Source organism: Dromiciops gliroides, chromosome 2 (genome assembly GCF_019393635.1).
Source record: "Dromiciops gliroides isolate mDroGli1 chromosome 2, mDroGli1.pri, whole genome shotgun sequence".
NCBI lineage: Eukaryota > Metazoa > Chordata > Mammalia > Microbiotheria > Microbiotheriidae > Dromiciops > Dromiciops gliroides.
Window position 1 is genome coordinate 160951820 of NC_057862.1, and position 26181 is coordinate 160978000.

Below are 26181 nucleotides of genomic sequence, written 5' to 3' on the forward strand. Positions count from 1 at the left end.
ATGCAAGTTGCTGGTCACCAGGGGAACAAGGTGAGAAAGAATACAAGGACAACTCATCTTTAATCATAAAAACAAAACAAAACAACAAAACAACAACAAAACCACCTTGAGGAGGAGGTGGCATATTATATTAGGACAAACACTTCACTAGGAGTAAAGGAATCTGGGTTCTAGTTTTGCTACCAATAATAACTATGTGATATTGGACCTTGTTACTTTTTCTCTCTAGGTCTTAATTGCTTTATCTGTAAAATGGGGAGAATGCCACCTTCTCTAGTATTTCACAAGGTTGTTTTGAGTATCAAATGCAATAACAGATTAAAAAAGTATTTTGTACATAAGTAAAGTGGAGCTATGACAGTCGGATGATGATGACAGGTCAACAATATGGCCTTTGTATATAAGTGGCAGCACATATTGTGTTGACTCCTTTGTTTTCCCAGGCAACTGAGGATTTAAATGACTAAACATGAGCTAGGTGGTGCAATGGCTAGAGCGCTAAACTGGGAGTCAGGAAGACCTGAGTTCAAATCCAGCCTCAAACACTTACTAGCTGTGTGGCCTTGAGCAAGTCACCTCACCCTGTTTGTTTCGGTATCCTCATCTATAAAATGAGCTGGAAAAGGAAATAGCAAGCCATCCCAGTACCTTTGCCAAGAAAATCCGAAATGAGGTCATGGAGAGTTGGACACAACTGAAAACAACTAAACAATAACATGAACTCTGGAGAAGACAATGCCGTCAAGTTCTGGAATGTAGCCCACTATATTTCATTCCATCTCTACAAATGGCTGGCCCAACTCTCAAACACTGGTGCTGAAGTCTATCACAAAGTCTTGCTTCTGCACTTGACTTCTTAAAGAAATTTGGCAATAATTACATTTGCAACAACTGTTTTACAAATCAACTCAAACCTGTAATTACCAATTGCAGCATCAATATGAAGTATAGAAAATCAAGTAGTCCAAAAGTACCTATCTCTTTTTCTCCACTCACACAACCACCACTCTAGGTTAGGTCCTCATCATCTCTTGCTTGGACAATTGCAACTGCCTCCTAAAATGGTCTCCCTGCCTCAAGTCTCTTCCCTCTCCAATCTACCTTTCAATAGCTGCCAAACTTAATTTTCCTAAAGCACAAACCTGACCACGTAACTCCCTTCCACTAAAAAACGTCCAGTAGCTTCCTATTATTTCCAGGGTCAAGTATAAACTGCTTGACACTTAAAACCCTTCACAACTTGTCCCCACAATCTACTTTGACAGCTTTAATGTCCATCAACTCCCCTGTACATACATTGTGGTTAAGTTAGACTGGCCTCCTTGCTGTTCATTCATGCCACTCCATTTTCTACTTTTATGCCTTTGTCCTACATATCACCCATGTCTAGAAACACTCTCTTCTCACTGCTGTGAGAAGTGAAAAAATGAGAAATGATTCACTCAGAATCACTAGGTTTCCTTCAATATTTGGTTCAAGTATCTCCCTTTACATGAGGTTATTCCTGATCCACCAAGCTCCTAGTGTTTTCCCAACTAAGTCACCTGGTATTTATTTTGTATCCATTTTCTATGTATGTGTGTGTATATGTATATATGTGTGTGTGTGTGTGTACACACACACACACACACACACACACCTGTTGTCTCCTCTGGCTAGAATGTATTTTACTTGAAGGAAAGGACTCTTTCCACTAATCTTAGTATAAGCAGTGTTTAGCACAAAGTAAGTGCTTAATAATTGCTTCCTGATTAACTTATTGAGAATGTTATTGACAGAGCACTGGTACTGTATTCAGAGGTCCTGCTTCAGATTCTGGCTGTTATTTATGATCTTGAGAAAGTCACTTAAATCTCTCAGGGCCTCAGTATCTTCATCTGTAAAATCAGGAGTTTGGACTAGAAGATCTTTACGATCCTTGGCAGCTCTAATATCTCATAAAATTCTGGGCTTAGACTGCATTATATAAGATGAATGAGAAGTCTCACTCTTACTATGTTATTACTACATAGAAAATACTCCTAGTACTTTGGTTATTAAGAATAGAAACTTAATAAACTATTTTTGAAAGTGCCTTTGGCTCTTTGCAGAGAACCCAAGAAAACTGGCTTCTGTTCAGGAAAGCTTGTAGTAAACGTACCTGATATTAAGATACATTAAACATTTTCCCCCCCAGAAACCAAGATAGCTGGGATAAGAACAGTGAGAGCTGCTTGACAAGAAAATCTGGAAGAGCTTTGATCATCAAATCATCCAGTGCTACTGATCTGATTTACAAAGCATAGTTCACTCTGGGTGGGATTTAGCAAGAATTTTACCTACTGTGGCTGGTTAATTAATTATGAGAACTAAATCCAATATTTTATGTGTCAGAGAGAAATCCAGTGCAGGCATTTCCACATTTCTGTTGTTCTCTCATGCTTAATCAAGACCTTTAATGGTACCTCACTGCTTACACAATAAAGTCCAAACTCTTTAGTCTGGCAGTCTCTACATGAACGCTGTTCCAGTCAAACTGATTTCAATGTTACCCACCTCTGTGCCTCGGTTTATGCCAAGGTTCCTTATTTAGAATACCCTCCTTACTTTTCTCTCTCTACTTAAATACTGGCCATTTTCCAAAGCCTACTTCAAACAGTATCTAATACATAATTCTAGTCCTGACCAAAGTGATTTCTTATAGTTCTATTTGTTGCTAACATCTATGCTAATCTTTTGGTACTTAGAGCTCATAGCTTTGCATTGTTAGATACCTTTTCTAAACTGTCAGTGCCTCAAATCTGGGGATATTGACCCATGCCTCTCTAGTCATTAAGCACAAGACTTTGCATATAGCAGGTACTCAATTAATATCTGGTGAATGACTTCAGGTTGTATGCATGTAGCTGCTGTGATTACTTTGAAGGATGATGCTGGGCACCAGGCTTTTTGGAAATTGGTCATTTTTATCAGATTATTGCTGGATCCTTGAGAGATTTATTTCAACCCCCTCATTTTACAGATGAATTTAAATTCTATGGTGATCAAGGGAATAAGCAGCAGAGTCCACATTTGAACTCAGGTCTTGTAATGCCAAGTCTAGGCTATTTCTACTACACTATACCTCCTTCATATCCCTGTTCTCACATGACATCAAAAGGAAGACTAGGATATAATTCTATAACTAATAAGGGAAACCCTGCTCCCCTCCTCCATCTCCCACCTAACTACTTCTGAGAACCTGACTATGTTGCCTTCTCTGTCGACTATTGTTTTGCTGGGAGGGTTGAGATTATTTGGTGTAAAACTGAAAAGTTTTAGGGCATAGCAAATAGCAATCCCCCCCCCCCTGTTTCACTTCCAAGCCATCTAAGAAAACACCTGCTTTCTTTATTTTTTTTAATTGTCTTTTCCCAAACACAAAATTACCTCCAAGAAGCCTGTTGGTAAGGACTTTTTCCAGGTGGAAGAATCTTCCATAATTTGGAAAGTTCCCAGGGAACATGCAAAGAAGGAAGAGAGCAAAAGCTTGGCTTTCTGGGTTTAAACAAGAAAGCCAACTTGGAAAGGGGGGAGTACACTTCTGCTCCTGTCTATACTCCCTCATATTCCTCTGTTGTTTGTGGAGGCTGGTCTAGAGATTAAACACCACAGTGGGAGACTAAAGGGGATGGATTTTCCCTCCGAGATGATAAGAGGCCAGCGCCCTTCCATAGAGGGAATGCAGTTTCCACATTTCATGTGGTGCGTCACATTGATAAGGAATTCTGATTTGCCTTTTTTTTTCCCCTGCTGGAAATGCTTTGTGACAAACTGCTTTTACTCCTTTTCCTCTTCTTTCTATTTTTGCTTTGTTGTTTTAAAGGTGGGGGGGGGGTGGGAGTGATGCTGAGGGGAAAGGGACAGGGAAGGGGAGGGAAATATGCACCTGCATAAACCTAGAAGCTCTGATTTGCTATCTCAGCAGAACAAGGATATACAAGACATTTTTTTTTTCTTTCAATGTGACTGCTGAATCAAAGAAGAAACCTATTAATCCCTTCATTACAGAATTCAACATGAATTTTTCAGCTATTATAGAAAATAAAACAACTACTTAAAAGCAGCTGCTCAGGTATTCTCTCCCAGTCCATAGATATCATTAATCAGCCAAATCAGAGGGGAAAAGAAAGTAACATTAAATATGAAAGAAATATGGGGGGGGGAGTGGAAATGACTCAAGTTTTTATTTTGAACCATTATTTTAAGAAATGTAAATAGAGGGCATGATTCTCTCATTTCATTGATAGGCCCTTTGATCCCAGACTTTCAGAAGCAAGGCCAGCTTTTCTGCTGCCTGGTTTTCTACTCAGTGCTAATTAAAACAAAAAGGCAGCTTTTGTAGATGACTGTCCAAGAAAGGGGGGTGGGGTAGGGTATGTGTGTGTGGGGAAAATGAACATATTTAGTAGGAGCTAATGTGGGTATATCAGATGAGAAAGGGAAACAGGCTGTGGTAAAAATGACATTGATAATTTAGCAAAACTGTGCCACGGGGGCTGAACAGGGTTAAAGTTACATCATTCTGCCTGTAATTCCAGCTCCCTTTTAAACAACAACTTTAAGTCAATGGGGCTTTCATAGTTCTGTCTATGTGGGGAACAGCTGTTCAACTTTTACTAGACAGCTGAGGCCACAGTGTCTGAGAAAGCTGCAGTACCCGCTAAAAGCTGTAAACAGCTGCCAGTAGTTCATCATCTCCACATTGGAATGCTTCTTAGCAGACATGCAACACTCCTACACAAAGCACAGGTGATGGGAGATGCCTATGCCCAAAAGCCCTGATTTTCAGAAAGACCACAATGCAGAAGGCTTGAAAAGCCCACACTGGACACTGCTAATTGCTTGATCAGAATGACTGAATGGATTCACAGTCCAATTGTTGTAGGAGGAAGTACTGGGGACAGTGGCCCTGACTACCGAGTTGCCTAGTTACTTCCCTGAGATAAGACTCAACTACTCTTGCTTCTCTCCTGTTGACTTTCTGACAGTACTGGTCAAGAAAGTACAGCACAGTTCAAATTTCACAATTTACCCTAAACTTACAATAAATGATTTAATATTGCTCTGGTTTATTCATTAAGAAAGTAAAAATCCCCATTTATAACAATAATGAATGTCTTGAGAAATTTTTGCTCATACTTTTAATTAATGTGTTAATGACTTGGCAACAAGCAAAAGCAAATCTTAACAGCTTATATACCTCCACTAGCAATAAGTGGTTTTGTTTTTTAAAAAAAGAAAACCCCCTACATTGCTATCTCCCATTTTTTGCCTACTCTAAATATTTTAAAGTTTAACTACATGTAAGTCATTCACACAAGGGCTCACACATGAAACTAAAGTTAAACATAGAAAAGTAACTGTGGAATAGATGTTACCATATAGAGATTCAGGGGGGATAAAAATAAAGATATGCTATTAAAAGAAATAAAACTAACCATGGTCAAGTTCGTGGGGGCTCATAAAAATGCAATGTAAATCTGGACCACAAGGAAAAACACGAGCTGTATTTAACTCTTAAAACAAGAGATTTTACTCTTCTCATAGATTCTCTTTCCAACCAAACAATAATATGCTTTGCTGTCATTTAATGAACTTATACAAGAAACGACAAAAAGTAAATTAGCCAGAAGTCACTAAAATGTTTTTTTTTTCCTCTTGTTCTTCTAGGTATATCGATGTACAAACTTTTTCACACATTTTAAAAAAAATCATAGTTTAATGTCAGGAAAGAAAAAAAGTCCACTACCACTCAAAATAAAATAATAGCAACATTTATGTTATCCAATAAGAAAGCAAAATCTAGCATACCTGTAAGAGGTGATGGTGATCCAACTGGCGTTGATGGATTTGAGGGGAAACTACTGCTGGTATGGTCAGGAGAATAAATCTAACAAAATGAAAATAAATTTATTTATCAACATTTGACAGAAGAGGAAAAAATTAAACTACTGATTAGATTACTTTTTTAAAATCTTCAGTTGCCATTTCTGAAGCTAACCTGGTGTAAAAAAATGGTTCATCAATCCTAGCATAACTTTATTATGTCAAAGACTTGAGAAACATTCAGTGTTTGTGGGGCCTCAATTTTTTATATGAACAATCAAAAAGCATTGTATGATTTCTGTTGTAAGCTTGGAGAACCTTGTTTGCTTTCTTTGTTATTTCAAATTATGTGAATATAATGAATAGTTCTTGAAATGACCATTAAAATACAAGATTTGAATGTACTATAATAAGATTAAGAAGACAGAAAGATAGGGAAAATATGCCAGAACATAAATATATACACATGAATGACTGTTGTCCTTTAAAGTATTCACCTTATGAAGCTTATAATGCTCAAAATATTTTCACAATCCCTCTCCTTAGAAGTATCTTCTTCAGAGATCATGTATAATCCACCACAAGAAAACAAGACTCATTACTTTATAGCTAAAAGCTTCTTTTGATTAGAAATGGCAGTATCCTATTTGATCACCAACAGTGTTCACTAGACTTGGTTCCAAATGACTTTGGGCAATTTTCCAAAAATCAAATGTGTCCTCAGAAAGAAAAAAAAGTTATCTTTGTGGGTAGTTAAAAGGTTCAGAAGGCAAATCTACAAAAGATGTTCTAAAAATCTTTTGAGCAATGATATCATTACTGAAATAGCTTCATAAGGTGACTATTTTGAGGTTAACAACATGCCTCTGGATGTATAAGTTATGGAATGTTTATTAAGAAAAAAAGCAGTTATATTACATTATAGTGACTTTGTATGCCAATAGAAATAGTTGAAGCACTTCCTTAAAGGTTACCTAATCAACCACAGACATTTCACAAATTCTCCCAATTGAGGCACCAAGGGCCTCTTCTGGGCCAATCCTGTGCCCATAATGGATACAACAAATTACTCTCACAAGTGTGCATGTAACCAGCTTATTGCAAATTGGCCCACTGCTGGGAGCAAGTTGCTGTTCCCTGAATGTCTTCAAGTGAACAACTCTTTGTGGTTATAAAGTTGTTCCTAATAGAAAGGATTCAGTCTTGAATGATGTCACCCACAAAGCTTCTACTAAAATAGTAAGTCCTAGAAGATTCAATTTTGGAACTGATATGTTGTCTAAAGGTAGGAGTCCTCAAACTAATTAATACAAGTTTAAGATAATGCAATTTTTCTGTAAAGAAATGCATACTCAGTAATTTTACAAGCCACTACTAACAAGCCTGAGGACTTATGTAAAAAACAAAACATGGCGCAACTTCCAGTTTACTTAAATTCACTATAAAAGTACATGTAACTCATTAAAAGGCACCACATTTTTATGTTACCAAATTGTCATTACAAGCACACAGTTTTAAAATATCATCACTGAATGATTAGAAACTAGAAAGTCAATTTGGAAAGCATGTAAAGAGCAGAAGCTCAGAGGACTAACAGGGAAACTGGTGATGGGGAGGTAGAAATTTTCTCCATAGTCACTATTACTATTCCATTGTTGCCTAGAATTAACTTCAAGTTGTTGCCCTCTGAGAGTTATTGGGTGACATCTGTGAAAATTAGCTGGTGGTCACACTCTGATTCCTAGTGGCTTTTGTACATATGTGATCTAGTTCAACTATGCAAATCAACATAGGCTTATGGTTTAAGTGAAACCAGACAAAGCTTTAAAGAAAGGTAAATGTCAAGTAACATTTCTTCTATGTCTCCGATGCCTTCCTTCATATCCTCAGTGCCTGGCATTCTGTAGGCATTTGATAAATGCTTACTGATTGATGCTTACTTTTATAAAATACCCTATGACTAGGATCCAAAACTGTTTTTTTAGGATGATGGCATTCTTGAAGCTATTTGAACGGCTGATTTGGTGGCATGCCAACTGAAAGAAGCAGGAGAAAAACTTGAGGTCCACTTAATTCTGCCACTGTTAAAAATTTGGCCAGCATACTAAGCTTTCATGTGCTTATGTGTAAAATGGATCAATAGCAAATGTCCTTTTCATTTCACAAGCCCCTTAAAGAGATATTGCCAAAAAAAAAAAACAAAAACCCAAACCAAAAAACAACCCCAAACACAAAAACCCCAAACAAAAATTACAAGAACAGCAACAACAAAATCCCAAACAAAAAAACCCCAGTACTGCCTAAAAAGTTCCTTAAGCATTTTGGTGGGGGGTAAGAGGGAGGGAGGTAGCTAGCTGGTAGCAGGTACTGAGCTTCAACCCTTGGACTAATCTAAATCCAACTTATATGATATGCTAGACAAATACATTAGATTGCTGCTATACCACACTCTGATTAAAATATATATATAATTCAGTATACAGTGATTTGGTCATGTAAACCATACAGTTAGGAGTTAGTTACCAAAAAACCAGAAAGACTGGGGAATGGTTTTGGGGCAGTTCCATGGCATAAGCCTTGAGAAGTGTTGGAGTGAGGCTTGACTGTACTCAGGAATTGTTCCTAACACATTAAGCTGCCAATATCACTCTATTTGGCAGATATGGGCCTTCAAGGGTGGAAGTGGACTGTCAACCCTCAATTTCCTTGATTTCCTCTCTACTGCAACCAAATGATTCCCATAGCATGTCAACAGCTGGTGACAGCTCCTTTATCTCAAAGAAGGAAGAGGTTACACTTCAGAGGAACAGGCAAAACTGAGTGACAATGAGGATTACTATCTTTCAATGACTGAGCAAAACTGTTCGTTCGGCTCTATGCAAAATATGTGTAAACTCTCTCCCCTTTTTCCCTAATGACTGCATTCGCAGAGGAGGAAAAGGGTAACGCAAATTTATCATTAAGGGGGAAAAATCATTTATGGTGTGTTTGTCACCTAGCTTTTCCATTTCCACAACAAAAACTTTCCTCCAATTATCATCTCCTTTGCCACCCCCCACATCAAGACTAAGGTGATGATACATACAGGTTTATTAGCAATGTGTTTCTTGAGTTTACAGACAACTTGGCAAGATGCATTACCTTCTTTTGTTCCATGTTGTTTCTATAAATGTACAGAAATAAATTTGTATGTGACTATAATGACACAATATGTAAAACAAGCATGCTTACTCTAAAACCTTACAGCCTATTTGCTTCAACTTTGGTTTGACACACCATACTCTGCTATCACCATATCAGACAAAGATTTCCCAAGTTTGTAGAACTTGTGTTACTTTTTAAAAATCCAACACACACAATGCTTCATTTGGAATACAGCATTCACCCAATTTGACTAAATCAACAATACATTTTCTGTTGGAATCTCTGGTCTTAAAGAGATCTCACAGTGGAGTTAAATGAAAAGGGGAAAAAAGTCATGCACTTTAAAAATAGGGGAGGGGGAGGAAAAAAGTCATTTAGAAACCAGGGCGTAAACACAAAGTAAGAGCTCATTCTGCATGCAATCCATGGTTGCTGTACTGTTAAATGACCAATGATGAATAACTCTGATACCTTCTGCCAGGCTTAAACGGTAACATGACTCATTTTACTGCAACAAATGAGACTCCTCCTCCTATCAGTCATGGTCCATTCCAATCAGCAGGGTGCCAATAAGCCAGGGTCTAATGAAAAGGGCCTTAGACAAAAAGGACACAATGGAGAGCCCACAGAGCCAAACCTCCGAGCTGTTAGCCCAATTTTTTAAACACTACAGTGCACATTTCAGTTAATCTTTGTTATGCTAATGTTATTGAGTCAAAGGCAACAAAGAAACTTATTTCGTGAATTACTTTTAAAAGTCAACTTCCCTGAATTTTCTTTTCTTTTGTTAGGGACTACTGGCCATTTAACCATCAAGATCACAAAAAACACATTTATTCTTGCTCTGAGGTAGGAATCAAAACATAAATTATCACAAAGAGGTCTGATATAATCAACAAAGTTAAACAGTCCTCCTGTTTGATCTCCTCTAAATTAAAGACCAAGTGTTTTGATTTGGTATTAGGCACTGAAATAAACCAGATGTTTCTTCCTCCATATAACCCTCCATGGGCACAATCTTAAAGGGTTATTGTCTGGCAAATGTTCAGGGAAACACATTAGAAATGGCACGAATACCCAGATTTTCTTTTCTTTCTATCTACACTAGTTCATTATCTAAACTAATGCATAATCCACAGGGCTTTGGGAACTTTGTGTAAATACTTTCATGTACAATTCTCTTTCTTGCTACCCTGAGATTAAGACCACAATTATCCTGGCTTAAACCTAAAATAAAAGAACCTTTGCAAATGTATTATCTGGCCTTACATGTTTAATCACACAGTATTCTGCATGTGCTTTAATACCTAAACTGAAGAACAAAGGTTGTACCCGCTGATGTTTCACACATGAAAGGCCTTTCTAAGATGTACATCAACAGACAATTTGGGAACTAGAAATGATTTTTAACAATAACATAGGAGTTTCTATATTTAAAATCATATGTTCCTTTTAAATATTTAAAAATCTAAAAAATTAAAAATTCTGAGATGATGTCATTCTGGACCGACTACGTCCACTTTTCCCAAATAAAGAGTAATACTCAAGAAGGAAATTTTGAGGTGTGTTATCAGATTCTCCACTGTAACAATCATTAAGTTTCCTTCCCCCCTCCTTCACATGCTTAACTATCTACTCACACTCTCCCTCGATAATTTAATGTTGTTGTTGTTGTTGTTGTTGTTGTTAGAACATATCTATTTGCTGTAAAAGTAAGTCTGTAGTGGGGGTTGGGAAAGAATGTGTTCCTGGGGTGGGGGGGACTAGAGAGGGAGGGCAGCAGATGGATTGAAGCAAGGGATTTGAAGTGTGCAGACTATGGCATGCGGTGATAGAGCAGATGGAATGCATCACCATCAGCTATGACAGAAATGATTTATGGAATGACCTGGCTGCTCCTGCCAAGCAACAACATAGGATGACAGAGCTAAGTTTCCATGACAACCAAAGCCCACCCACTAACTAGATTAAACATTTCTTCCCTGGCTTCCACTCATAGTAAATTTGGAATTCTTTCCAAATGCCAACCTGGTTTGGCTAGTGTGCTAGTCATAATAAGGGAAAGTACTCAAGGACCTAGAGGTACCTGAAAATGCACTTGGAGGACCAATGAGCACGTCAGAAACTTGTGCTTGCTTACAAGCCAAGATTTCTCCTGAGAACTTAAATGGACTATGAAACTTTATATTCCCTAGTTATATATTCCTACTTCACAGTGCTATTGTGTGGTTCAAGGGAGACAATGTATGTGAAGGCAGTTTGAAAAATATAGATTTCTCTACTACATTTCCCAATATGTTCTTCTTTCCAGAGAGCCATTCCTTATAACCAGCAAGACAGTATTTTATTTTATTTTATTTTATTTAGTGAGGCAATTGAGGTTAAGTGACTTGCCCAGGGTCACACAGCTAGTAAGTGTTAAGTGTCTGAGGCTGGATTTGAACTCAGGTACTCCTGACTCCAGGGCTGGTGCTCTATCCACTGCGCCACCTAGCTGCCCCAAGACAGTATTTTAAAAGACTGAAGGATATCACAAATTCGATGCTTATTGGTCCTGCTACATCTGCTTGGGGTTAACAAAACCCCTGAGTACCTCACACCTTTCAGAAGGAACCTATGAGTTAATACAAGGTAGCAGCAACTGTTCTCAAAAAAATCTCAATTTACTACTAATTTGAAAAGGATACAGCTACTAGAGTTTTGCTCTGTTTTGTTTTCACAATGCTGATTACAGAGACTCCATACATGTGGCTTCCCTACTAGTTCTATTAAGAAATACTCCACCTGCTATGTGGACATCAACAGATCCACTTGGCAACAGGAGCACTGGTATCAGAAAGAGATCAAGCCTATAAGATCTGTAAGAGCATATTTTCTAGGAAAAGAAGGAAATGAGAAGAGGAAGCAGCCCAGGAAGAATCTTCTGAGCTGTGAAGTACAAGTATCTTACTCAAAGAATTGAGTTAAGTAAGGCTCCTTGTGGGTTAGTGATGACTCCCTTGCCTTCCAATTCGCAGTGAGAAAAGAGAGGATTTCAGGTCGACTGTCTATGATTCAGACACTGAGACGTAATCAGTGCTTTATTATTAATATGCTGATAGCAGTAGGATGTAAAGTAGTTCTTGGGGATAATGCTATGGTAATTTTATTATGAATTTCCCAAAACAAAGTTTTGCTCATTTTAGCATCAATTCTTAAAAAAATTTGGCATCTATGATGTTGTTCTCATTTCCTTATCTCCTGATTGGATCAACTGTAGCTGAAATGATAAACAGTCTTTCTCTTGTTGGTTTTTTCCTTTCTTTTATATGCAAAATACTTTGCCTTAAAAAAAAATCCTTATAAATCCATTTTATTCTTTGGATCTGAAGGGAGTAGCTGGGTTACCCTTCTTGGTTCCATTCGACCTCTTTTAATGGGTCACTGAGCATGTACTTTAAACCTTTATGAATGAGCTGATCCACTAATCTTTCTTATTTGTGCCTTGGATGCAAAATGTCCAAATTCATTCTCCATCTACTTATAGCTTATCCACATATAAAGGAAGCAAATGTTTCAAATGAAGTCAAAAGGCTAATTCTCATGAAAAAAAAATAGCAACTTGCTTTATGTGATATATATACATGTATGTCACACAAACATGTATATACATACATGCAGACAAGTATAGATGTAGGTTACACGCACACATGTATGAAAGTATACGTGTGTACATATAAATACATACATGCATGTATATATATGAGTATGCACATACAAAGAGAGAAGAGAGGAAGAGGAGAGAGAAGGGGAGAAAAAGAGGAGGAAAGAGAAACACTTTTGAATAATTTAAGTTTACGTGTCAACTGTAGATTCAAGATGTAGTCTGGTGATTAATAAAGAATTGTGTAATTGTCATGTGGAAAGTTTAATATGGAAGTCTAGAAACTAAGGAACACATTTTATATATGATACATACAGTCGACAAAAGAATCTCCCAAACCTAATAACCTCTAATCACTACTGAATAGTGTTAATACTTACAGATGCCAAAGCCTTGCCAAGTGCGTCACCTGTCTGTGAGCTTCCAGCAGCATTCCCCCTGGTTCCTGGACATTAAGAGTAGGAAAATGAACCATGAGTTTATTTTCAGACTTTGAAGTAAGTTTATGTGCCTCTGACATTTATAAACAAGGTAAATGGGCACAGTTATTTCAGAGGTATGCTGTTTAGTAATTCTACATTTGTCATACTAGTACAACAAACATTCTGTCTGTGGTATATTTAATATGGTCATTTTATAGGTTCCTTCTGAGCCACTTTAGGGCTGATGAATGAAAATTAAGAAAAAAAAATTCCTCACTTGAAAAAAAAAAGATGTATAGGATCACAGATAATCCAATAATTTGATCCTAATAATTTTTGAACCTTAAAATGCTCACCTAAAATGTTATCTGATCCATTGATGGGAGGAGTGTGTGAGGCAGCAACATAAGGTGAACTGCTGGTACTGCCTCGATGGAAGCTAGACATTGGAGGAAGACTTGCATTTATATCTGTTGGTGAGACTGAATGTGGAGGATAACTCTAGAAAAAAGGGGAAAAAAGACAAGATCTCATCAGCTACACTTCCTGAATAAACATGCACACATGGTTAAACAACGACTGCAATATGTCAAAAAGAGAACATTGCAAGTTAGCAGCTGAGGAACTCCAATTGTGTTAGGGCTGCTTTCTTTCTTTCTTTTTGGTGAGGCAATTGGGGTTAAGTGACTTGCCCAGGGTCACACAGCTAGTAAGTGTTAAGTGTCTGAGACCGGATTTGAACTCAGGTCCTCCTGAATCCAGGGCCGGTGCTCTATCCACTGCACCACCTAGCTGCCCCTAGAGCTGCTTTCTTATAAGCACATGTAGAATGCGTTAAGCAGAGAAGAATTCCAAATCTGAGCATTTTGACAGAATCTAATTTTATAATTATAATCCTAAAAGAAATACAAGTAAGAAACAGAAAGCTACTGTGCCTTAATTGTTGGTTATAGCCTTACCAAGCGGTCATGTGTATGTAGACTGCCGTAACTACTGGATTGTGACATGTGAGAAGTGGAGGTCCCCAGAATTCCACCATAACCAGGCTGGCTCATCCCATTTGATGAACTCCAAAGGTCAGAAGAATTGTGGGTCCCATCTAGAAAGAAGAGAGAAACAAAAATTTCTTCTTAGCAAAGAAATTGAACTACTTTTACTTTAATGATGATATAAAAATTAATTTTCTCTCTAGATTTCGCCTCACTCTTCTCATGCCAGTAATAAGACTCTCCATCTAGTTTTTCTTTCTTCATGTTGCATTGCTATATTTAAAAAGAAGAAATTAGTCTCAACAGTTGAAATACAATCTGGCAGCTGAGAAAATACCAAGTACTTGAGCTAATTACAAAAACCTTCAGAAAGTCCAGATTCATATCAAGAAAAAGTGATAAAATTCCAGACTACAGGGGGAAAAGGTTGATGCTTGCAAGCTTGGGTAAGTGGCAGTCGCCATAAATACAGAATGGAAAAAATCCTTAATCCATAATAGGCAATTTATACTATCTAAAACAGTTTAACATAGTGAAAGGAAAGTTTTTTTCAAGAAGACTTAAATAACTGATAATTACTATATTATATTCAGCCTCTAACCAAAATGTGTCAGTAGTGACTTCACTTACCAATATAAAAGTCAAATAACTCCGTATATAGTAATTTATTGTTCACATGTAGCATGTGCTTTCCACAGTCCAAAACCACATCAGACCAAGTAAAATGATTTGCTAGACATGAAGTAAAGGAAATGCAATCCTTTTTTCTCCTACAAAGTCTTACCCTGTTCTCTCCTCTTTGCACCACATTTATGTTAGTAATTCTAGGTGTGATACAACTCTAAATCCTTTGCGTAAAAGGTAATTAAAAATTGAACTAGTTGTCAATAAAAGCTGTCCATTCAGGTTTCAGAATGATCAAGAATTCCTCTCCTCATTTTTCTCAATTACTCCAATGTGCTGTTCTGAAGCCCCTTACAAATCTAAGACTGGATGACTGCCCATCTGGTCTGCCGGGTAATCCACCTAAATTGCAGTCAGCAATTAATGTCACTGGAAAACCTTTAAATCAAAGGACAGTTTATTTCACTCAGAAACACCTAGATAATTTATATCAAACTTCCTGCATAGTCATATAGCAACTGCTTTTTTTTTTCTTGAAACTTTATAACCCAAAGTGTCAGTTAATGTGTAGAAGATAGTACTGAAGTTTTTGTATGTTTGTTTTTAAACAGTACTTACCTTGCATAAAGAAAGTGCTAGCAAACATACTGGTTGGTGGTTTGGGTGATGGGTAACTAGGAGATTCTCGGTTGAAATCATCCGAATTCGGGGATGGTGCATATACCTTAAAATTAAATACCAACAAAATTTTAAAAAATGAATAAATGCTCTCTGCATATCACTTAGGTAAAGCTGAACTGAGGACTAAAAAAAAAAAAAAAAGAGTCCCCAAACCTCCCAAAACATGTACATAAGTCCAGGAAAATAATGCTTAATTTGGTCACTGTCTGAATGCTTGTTTTTAGCAAACTGCCAGAGCAGAACACCATGAGCATCCCCATAACACACTTTAAAGTGTGCCAATTAAACCAGGTGGTTGGATAAAGGCATAAATGTTGAATTTGCTTACAAAACAAATCTCACAGTCTTGTGGCACAAAATACAGAGTATAAAACCCTCACTAAATATGGCCCAAAAGATAAACTGGATTCATAAAATTCAAATTCCTGATGTAAACATTAAAATACCAAACAATTACAATTTAATTAAACTAGATAAAATGTGAATGACCCATGTAAATACTGAGAATTAAACACCTAGGGCATCGTGCAATCCACTCGGATACTTCCTTAACTTGATAGGGTTGCCATAAAAAGAATGTACAGTCTATATCCTGCTGTGGGGTTTTAAAGCTTCAATATCAAATCATCTTTCAAGTCTGGCACTGCTTAAAAAACAACATAAACAAACACCCTTCCTCCCCAACAACTCATTTTGATTTGTCGGTGGAGTACCAGTTTCCCTTGATAAACCTTTTGCTTCAGATAAGCACAGTATGAACATTTTGAACTGGCAACTGACCAACATTCTCATCACTTTGGAAACTATTTAGGCAGCCAAATATCCTTAATAATCAAACTATCCTTATGGCAGCTGCTGAAATCAAACAGGGAAAAAAAAGCTTTAAAAAAATTTAGATTATGTATGGACTACACATAAATCAGGAAAAAGGTAGGATGTTCCTGAGATGGTTACCCATAAAACAAGGAGATGATTAGTAAGGAGCAGGGGAAATGATTTCATTGACAAGTATTATTTTGGTAACAATGTTAAATTAAATTTTACTGCAATATGAAGGACCCACATTAATTTCAGTGGGAGAATTTTTACAGGATCAGAGATTTAGAGCTGAAAAGGCCATTTTCTATTAGATTGTTAATAAAAACATGTCAAAATGTTGTGGGAGTGCAACAACATTAACATAGAACCTAAAATGGTTTCAAAAAATAAAATAAACCAAGCAGGAATCTTTTAATGCACACTATGCTAACGCGGCTACAGAGATCTGCAGCCTCCAGACTAGTATAAGAGACTAGAAAATATCTCTGGCCATTTAAATGCAGTTTCTTTCTAAAGCAAGTAGAAAGTACAGCTTTAAGTACCCCTGAAGTTCCAGCCTTTAGAATGTATGACTTTGTAGGTATTTTCCCCAAATTGCCCTCTGACTGGGTGTCCCAAAAGTCTTGGTGCAAACATACACCTGTTCATTTGGAAGTATGATACACCAAATTCTTAAACCCCATCTGTAGTACACATTGGAATGAAATGAAACATTCATGTTTTCATAATTATGGAGAAATCTCATTTTTGTAGTTTTTAAGTTTCACATGTGGAAAAATAAACCTCACAAAGTTTGACTAAGTTTAGTAAATCTGCGCTTCTTTGCCCTATATAACAACTTTACTCATATTCAATTTGTCGGACTCCATAAATGATATATTCTACTTATCAAATACTAAAATGTTCAGGCTTACGATAGTATATAAAAAGGCTAAAATTGGTTTTTCTAGTTTACAAATTTTCTATTGGGCCAAATAAAGAAGCATATGTTATCAAGTTAATGGTTAATCTATCACTGTCATAAAGAACAAGGAAATAAAGCTAAATAGTATTCAGCTGAGATATAGAAATTTGCATAAATTAATATAGAAATCTACATTAAATATCAAGAAATAAATGAGACTCACTATCTATTTTTAAATTTTTTTTAGTGAGGCAATTGGGGTTAAGTGACTTGCCCAGGGTCACACAGCTAGTAAGTGTTAAGTGTCTGAGGCCAGATTTGAACTCAGGTACTCCTGACTCCAGGGCCGGTGCTCTATCCACTGTGCGAGACTCACTATCAATGAAAAGATCACAAGTTCATAGATTTAGAGCTGGAAGGGACCTTGGAGGTCAGCAAATCCAAATCCCAATCTCTCATTTCAAAGGGGAGGGAAATGAGGGCCAGAAAGGTTGTCACGCTCCTAAGGTCACACAGTCAGTTTTAGAAGTAGGATTTGAATTCAGGTCTTTCTGATTCCAAGACTAGTTCCATATATACTATGCATGTAAAAGGTTATTTTCATTTTCAACTTTTATGCCTCTGACATTTTCTACAGAGTCCTCTAAATACAAACTAAACTCAGAAAATCTTTAGCTACTACAAGTATATAATGTACTAAAAACATGTGTCTGAGACTTTATCATGATAAAAGATGTTATGAAATATGTGGTTCTCAAAGAGGTCTCATCAAACAGTGACAGAGAAGAACTAGCTTGGGCACATAACTTTGTAAAGTTTTTTGCTTGTTTTGGTATCTTAACTATAGCCTGCAAAAACATAGCTGCAATGTTAGGAAGCAGCAGCTGTGCCAGTCTAGATTTTTCAGATCAAAGAGTTCTTGCGGCAAAACACAACTGATGTGGTCTCAGGGACTTTATTAACTCCAGATGTGGGGAAACAGCCAGCCAATTCCACAAAAAGAGCAAGTCTCTTTCAGTTACAATCAGTACTGCCCACAAATTAAAACCAGGCCTCTTATGTCACCTGATCACCTGCCCATGGATGCCAGCTTTCCCCCCCTCCTGGTTAATGACCTAATCATAAGTTTAAATCACAAGTCTGATTTTGTGTTACTACAAACAGAATCTAAAAGAAAAAAAGAAAGTATGCATATGTTTGCACATATATCTGAGTCTAGACTAGACTCTACAATACAAATTCTGATTGAAACTTAAAGGGAAACTTTCATTATTTAGAAATACAAAGAATTTCATTAAGTTATCTAGTTGGATCCAGTTAGTCAAGAAAGAGTTAATATCTTATGTGTAGTTTACAATCTGTTTTTTATTTAAAAAAATTTTTTTTGGTGGGGCAGTGGGGGTTAGGTGACTTACCCAGGGTCACACAGCTAGTAAGTGTCAAGTGTATAAGGCCAGATTTGAACTCAGGTACTCCTGAATCCAGGGCCGGTGCTTTATCCACTGTGCCATCTAGCTGCCCCCTACAATCTGGTTTTTTTTTTTGGTGAGGCAATTGGGATTAAGTGACTTGCCGAGGGTCACACAGCTAGTAAGTGTTAAGTGTCTGAGGCCGGATTTGAACTCAGGTACCCCTGACTTCAGGGCCGGTGCTCTATCCACTGCACCATCTAGCTGCCCCTGTTTTTTATATACATATTTCAATTGATCCTCGAAATTATTATGTGAGGTAGATATGACACATGTTCATTACAAAGTTGAGAAAAATTAGGCTCAGAGATTTTAAGTTCATTACAGTATAATAAACAGAACAAAGAGTTATGTATTCCCTAACATCAAGGTACTATAAAGATGACATTGTATCTTTCCTCAAGGAGTTTATAGTCTAATGGTAGAGAATCAGACATATACACAAAAAAGTAAGATACACAAGGGAAACAAGAGATCTAGACAAGAATTGGAGGAAAATTCGAGGAGGGAAAGAACACTTTCCAAGAGGGGCTCAGGGAAGACTTTATAAAAGGAAGAACACCTGTACTAGGACTTGGAGGACAGTAAAAAACACAAGGATTTTCCAGACATGCACAGAGGTGGGAGAAGGAAGGAGAATAGCTAGTTTAATTTGGTCATAATCTAGTATGAGTATAAGGTATAAAGATGAAATGATGCTGGACAGGTAGAATGGAGTTAGCTTCTAAAGAATGTTAATATTATGACTTCTCAAGTTAACACAAAAATGAGAGACAGAGGGGAAGAGAAGCGAAGGCAAAGGAAGGGGAGGGAAAAGGAAGGGAAGTGAGCACATTTCCATAGACAAAACAGAATGGAAAGTGAGGCTGGCATATGAAAACATTGATCTTTATTATGTACTGCTTGCTTTAAATATATAATTTGACACATTCTTTTCAAAGCTCTTCTGCTTGTTGTAAATAACTTTAAATTCAAGTGAAAAGTTTGTATGCTATCCCAGTGACAATGGGGAGCCATTCAAGGTTTATGAGCAGAACAGTGACGTTTTGAATCAGGATTAATATTTTTGTAGGCATGCAAAGAAAGGACTGGTGAGAGGAAAGACTGGTGGTAAGGAAGTCTATTAAGAAGCTAATAGAGGGGCAGCTAGGTGGCGCAGTGGATAGGCCACCGGCCCTGGAGTCAGGAGTACCTGAGTTCAAATCCGGCCTCAGACACTTAACACTTACCAGCTGTGTGACCCTGGGCAAGTCACTTAACCCCAATTGCCTCACTAAAAAAAACCCAAACAAACAAACAAACAAAAAAAGAAGCTAATAGAGTAGCCTAAGCAGAAAGTGATGAGGAACTTGGCAGAGGGTAGAAGGGAGAGGACTGATGTAAGAAATGATGCGGAGGTAGAAATCAGCAGGATTTGGAAACTGATAGGTTATGGTGGATAAGGAAGAGAGAAGATAGATGGCTCTGAGGAATAAAGCCTGGAAGATTGGAAGGATGATGGTGTCATCAACAGAGATAGAGAGTTATGATGAGTAGCAGATCTTTGGGGAGATGATTTTTCGGACATTCTAAGTTTAGGTTGTCAATGTTACATCTCAGCAGTAATATAGAAGTGTGAGACTAGATTGAAGGTAATTATACAGATTTGGGGGCATCTCCATAATGGTGTTAATTGAAACCATGAAACTGGAAAAGAGAGAAGAGTGCCAATGACAGAAACTTGAAGTGGATATATACTCAAGGAGGGGGAGAAAGAAAAAAGACAAGTCAGGGAAAGGAAGGAAATGGAAAAGGACTTGACAGTTTAGTAAGAGGACAAGCTAAAGGAATAAAAACTACAAGAAGGAAGTGGTCAATTGGAATAAATGCTTCATAAAAGTTAGAGAGGATATAACCTGAGAAAAAGGTTAATGGGTTTGATAATTAATGGATAATTAGCAAATAGGGAGAAACCAATTTCAGTTGAATGGTGGGGACAGGAGCCAGACTGTAGAAGGTTGAGAAGTGAGTGGGTGAGAAGGAAGTAGGGACATCAAATGTTAATTACTCTTTCTAGAAGTAATACGATCAATGATCATACAGTTAGTAAGTGGCAGAGATGAGATGAAAAGCCAGAGTCCCAAATATTCAATGAATGCAACTTGAGCACAGTCTAATGAAAGGGCACTAAGATTTGGAATAAAAAAAATCTTGGTTCAAATGCTAGCTCTGCTACTTTTTATACCTTTGTGAACTCAGGCAAATCTCTTCATTCAATTTGGCAAACATTTATAAAGTGCCTACTGTGTGTAAGGCAGTGAGGAAACAAAGACAAAAATAAAATGGTCCCCTGCCTGCAATGAGCTTACAATCAATGTGGAGTAGGAGAGTATCACTAAAATAGGCAAATAATTAAATAAAGGGTATATATAAAGTAATTTCAAAAGAGAGAAGGTATTAATAAATGGGCTTGGGCAGGAGGGGAAATCAGGAAAAGCCTTATGTAGAAGTGACACCTAAATTGGGCTTGGAGTGAATCTAGACATTCCATGAAGTGGACATCAGTAGGAAGTACATTCTAGACATGGGAGACCAACAACTCATGCAACTCTGGGCATCAGCTGGATGATGCCTAATGTCCCTTTCAATTCCTAATCCAATGATCCTATATATTTAAAGTTCAATACTCTTTAAACTACTCATACCCTGGCATATGTTATATACTTAGTCAATTTATTAAGTACTTACTGTTTGCCAAACCCTGTGATAAATACTCAGCTACAAAGAAGGGCACAATCTTGAGGAGCTCAAAATCTAATGATTATTTAGCCTATTTCCAGAAGGCTACAGCCCCCATTTCAAAATGACCAGTTCAAAGTCACTAGGATCTCCACTATGGGTTAGAATAGGACTTACTTTCTTCCTAAAGGGTAAGAATGACTTTGGGAAAAATGCTGGTGGGGGTATATCTGATGAACTGAACCACAGGGTCAACTCCAGAGAGAGGAAAAGGTTGGAAATCTGACAAATCCCTCTCTTGGGTCTGGCCAAAGAGAACATACCCACAAAAATATCCTAACTGGGGTTTTTCCCAGGCTGCAAGCTGTTATTGCTCCAGGAAGGATACTGTAATTCCAGGCTGAATATTCACAGTTATTCTCTGCAATGATTACACAATTATCCATGGAATGAGTCAGTTCATACAGCCAATTTGAACCATTCTGGCAAAGACCAATATTTTTTCTCCCTTAAGTTTCCAGTTTGACTATATGAACAGGCTTAGATTTAGTAGATAGGTGGACCACTTTGCTTTGCTTTGGTGATACTGTTATACTCTGCTCCTGGTTTCAAAGTGTTTGACTTCTATGTATGATAATCCTTTCATAATTGCTAAGGAAAGAAAGATCCAAAGACCTACAGGCCCTTGCCTAAAAGGAATACATTTTTTGCTAGTTACTGAGATTGGTAGCCAGGGCTACATAAGGGAAGATACTGACTTCTTAATTTCCAAAAGCACTCACACCCAAATCTAATGGCTGTGAGGGGTTCCTCCAACTAATGGGAAATGAAGAGAGAATTTTCTCTCAATAACCACACATGTGATCATGGACTTTACAGATGAAGAAACTGAGGTTCCAAAAGGTTAAATCACTTGCTCCCAGAAGGGCATGTTTTAGATGACTCAAGACTCCTAGGGTTTATTTGAAGTCTCTGTCTACTTCCTGAACTCCAGAACTTTTAGGCTATATATTTTATTTCAGGAAAAACAATAGGATTCCCATAAGATTTTATGGCCTAAGAAAACAGGAATCAACAACAGACCAGACAACAACACTTTCTGGATAGCTTCACCTGCCTAGAAGAGAGGATGACTTCCAACTGGCTCTCCGTAGATAATTTATCTTTTTTTCTGAACATATTGGTTTTATTACACAACTAGTTCTTCCGAGGCTTTAAAAATATTTTCCTATGCAGAGAGCCTCAGATTTGGAACTGAACCAGATCCTTAAACAGAATAGCCAGAAATAGCAGGCCTTATCAACTTCCAAGGTCATTATATACTATAATGTATGCAAATTCATTAATATAAAGTGACCATTCCAAATGATCTAATACTAACCTTGACTTCCAACAACTGGAAACTCTAGGTGAGCTTTGGAATTTTGTGTTTGACACAACATCAATGTAATTTAAAAAACCATTATGAAGCTATTTAATGTCAATAATGTTTTAAAAGTAAACTTCATTGCTTATGCTCAAGAAGGCCTGAGCATAATCATGATACCTACAGTTTTATATTTTACCTGAATCATAAAAACTTTTAATTAATAGATCTAAAATTCCCCCCCAACCAAAAAAAAAACCCAAACTAAACAAATCCAAGTCACTAAAAACAAAATCAAATGCTATATAATAAATCAGAAATTAAGCACTGGGTTCCATGAATTCAAAACATAAGTCTTAATGTGCAATTATGTAGTAGTCCTCAAAAACTTAGAAAAACTAGATGCCTTTTCCCACTGTTCATTTTAAAGCAGTATCTGAAAAGTACTGCCCAAGAACAAAAATTATAACTAGCTACTTGATCAAATAAATTTTTTTAAAAAAAGTAATTGACTGGCCTATGGAAATTATATTAGAAATTACTATATATATGTATATTCAACTGCACACATGATATTATAAACATATTTCTATTGTTGATTGAAGATCAAAAACTTATCATTTGTATGTAGGAGTGTAATATGTAATCAAGTAGGAAAAATTCTTATTTAGTGATTTTTATCCATATATAAGAAAGCAAGGTAAACCATAAAGGGCATAAATAAATATGATGCTAATATCATTAATCATACTGGCAATGTATTACCAAATACCAAATACTTTTGGGGGGAAAGGTGATATGCAATTTGAAAATTAATATTAATTCTATAAATATGATTGGATTGGAATTTAAAATTTTAAGTAATTTGGCAAAATTCTCAATTTCAAAAAAATTGGTGAGTCCACCCCTTTTTTTAGCCCTATCCTTTTCCCCCAGCACAAACAAGCTATTTTCGACATATTAAAAAAAAGAAACTTAAACCTAGCGAGAACTGTACACTTTTTAACATAACGGGAGAAACAAAAATCTAAAATAATTTAAAATTTAATCTAACATAAAAACAATGACACAATTTAAATTTATCATAAAGGGTCACAAGCTACCACTAAGGTCTTTCCAATAAATGTTAGTTTCCATTTTCTAAACCCAATGGGGGAAACATTTATTTAGGCACTTAAAAAATATAGCATCACCAACCTGAAGAACATAAGGTACCATCATGTAAATCCTTCTTAGCATATGGATATTACAAGCTATTGTTTTAATGTGATAAACACTTTTTATACTATATCCACATGAAAAAACTTCATGGAATATCTGCATAAGTTAATATTGATATTTTGAAATTTTTCTTTTTAAATAATTTTCTATATAAAAGAACCCACGTCCTTCCCCAATAATTTTAAGATCAGATCAAATTTCACTCTTACAGTAACTACAAAAAGAACCTGGTTTTTAAAGTAGGAAGCTAAATAAAATCTGCATTTTTTTCTTGCTATGCCTGTATCTCAAACCTTATCTAAGTGATTACTGCAATTATTTTATGGTGAAAAAAATTCCTTTTAGTTAAGGCAAGCAGATTTTTACTATTAACTTTAATTTTATGTAAATGTCCATAGCTCAATTGCTATGTCTGATTTTTTTTATTTCAGTAGTAATCTCAGTTTCCAGTCTGAGATTTATAACCTATGGAATTTCTAGGGAACTAGCTTTCAAACACATGTTTACTGAGGTGATAAACTACACAAATCAGTGAGTGTCACTCTTTGGCCACCTACATTTTTAAGAAATATAGATCCACCACTATAGCACCTGATCCCCGCCTTCATTGTTTTCACGGGCCCATGGAAACGAACATAACCTTCACTCTGAAACATTAATAAAGTACACTGTTGACAACATACCCTCCTAGCAGAGACTGTGTGTAGTTCAATACACTGGCAATTGAACCCAGTTGAGTCAAGAAAAGAAAACTATGAGGTTTTATTCACTTAAGTCAGTTATATTTTGGGGAAAGGGGAGGGATAAAGGGAGAGGAGGAAGATGTTGGGACCAAACAAAAAATCAGCCAACTAATGCTAAATTTTTTGTCATTCAATGTCTTCAGCAGCCTTTCCTTAGAGATTTCTTGGATGACCAAGAAACAAAAGGTCATACCAAGTTTGTCCTAACTTTAAAATGTTAGCTTTGACCCTGTTGGGGACAGTATGTAGTTATGAACAAATCTAACTCGTTAATTTACTTCTTTCAGGGTTAACTAGTCTAATAACAAAAGCTGAAGCAAAATTCTACAGGGAAGCAGAAAGAGGTTTATAAAATCATTTCTCCAAATAGTAACATTGATTTTAAAAATGAAAAAGGAAATTGCACAAAAGAAAAATCTTGGATGTTTTTAGAATGAAATTTTAAGCTACTTGCTCCATATATGAAAAACAAACTGTATGAGCCAGTATTTGCCAAATTTTTTCCTCACCTGAACCAGTTTTCTGAAGAATATTAACTTCTATATGTGAACAAACTTACCAATGAGTCCTCTACATGGGTATTTAACTGTATGTGTGCATAAAATTCCAAGTTTAGAGTTTTCAAAGCTTCAAATGTTTAATTTTTTAACGAAAATGGATTGAGAATATTCTTTGAATTTGTCACACTTCAGTTTGTACCTTGTGAAATGGAAGTGTTGGCATCATGCACAAAAACACATACTTTATACCAAATACTTGGATCTTTCCTCATCTTTTCTTTTTCTTTATGAAGCACTATTAACAGCACCGTGTCAAAAATGGAAATGGTACACAATAAAGTTTTGACCTTTTCTAGGGAATTTTGTTTACTCAGTTACGAAACTGAGCCTTGCCTACATTGGGAATCTCCTTCCATCCAACATGGCCTACCACTTCTCCCATGAGCAATGACAACATCTTACGCTCTCCCTTGAAATGAATCCAACACTGCTGAAGACAACATAAGAAAATGGATAATTCTTTGTATGATATTTAATTTAAAAGTTGAACTGTATCAAAAGGTAGACAAGTTCTTCAGTGTTATGATAAAAGCATGAAATAACTTTTCCTATAAAGATGAATACTAAACTTTGTGCTCAGCTTTAAAGGGGAAAGCCAAAATTGAGAACATAAACTTTTAATTTAAAAAATTCATACTTGGAACTTTAATCCCATGCAAAGCAATTAGTTATTTGACACGACATTTCTACAACTTTAGCAAAATTGTTTTTAATCTTTTTAAGATGTAAGAAATAAATTTTAAAACCTTCCCTCTTCTGTGTCTGTGTTTTTTTGTACAGGCTGCAGCCCCATGCCCGTAATGTTGCCTCCTTACCTCTAGAAAGCAAACCTTTACAAAAACTTCCAAGTCAACAAATATTTAAGAAATCCATAGAAATAGAAACACTGACACTTTGTAAAGGTCCTTGGAAAAGGAGTAGAAGTAGATGGAAATCTGTCTTGTTCCTTGGAAGATTATTACAATTTGATCATATCTAACCTTTTCTGTGTTTTTCCCCCCACAAGACTAAAATAACCACCTGATGCAATT

General features: G+C 36.5%; 1 protein-coding gene across 1 annotated transcript in view; it reads right to left on the minus strand.

Moving 5' to 3' along the window:
• TCF12 (transcription factor 12) overlaps positions 1-26181 on the minus strand; it is a 420600-nt gene that overhangs the window by 33198 nt on the left and 361221 nt on the right. The window contains 5 exon segments of the mRNA XM_043982756.1: positions 5833-5911; positions 13015-13079; positions 13413-13557; positions 14016-14155; positions 15288-15393. Of these exon segments, the coding sequence (XP_043838691.1) occupies positions 5833-5911; positions 13015-13079; positions 13413-13557; positions 14016-14155; positions 15288-15393 (535 nt within the window).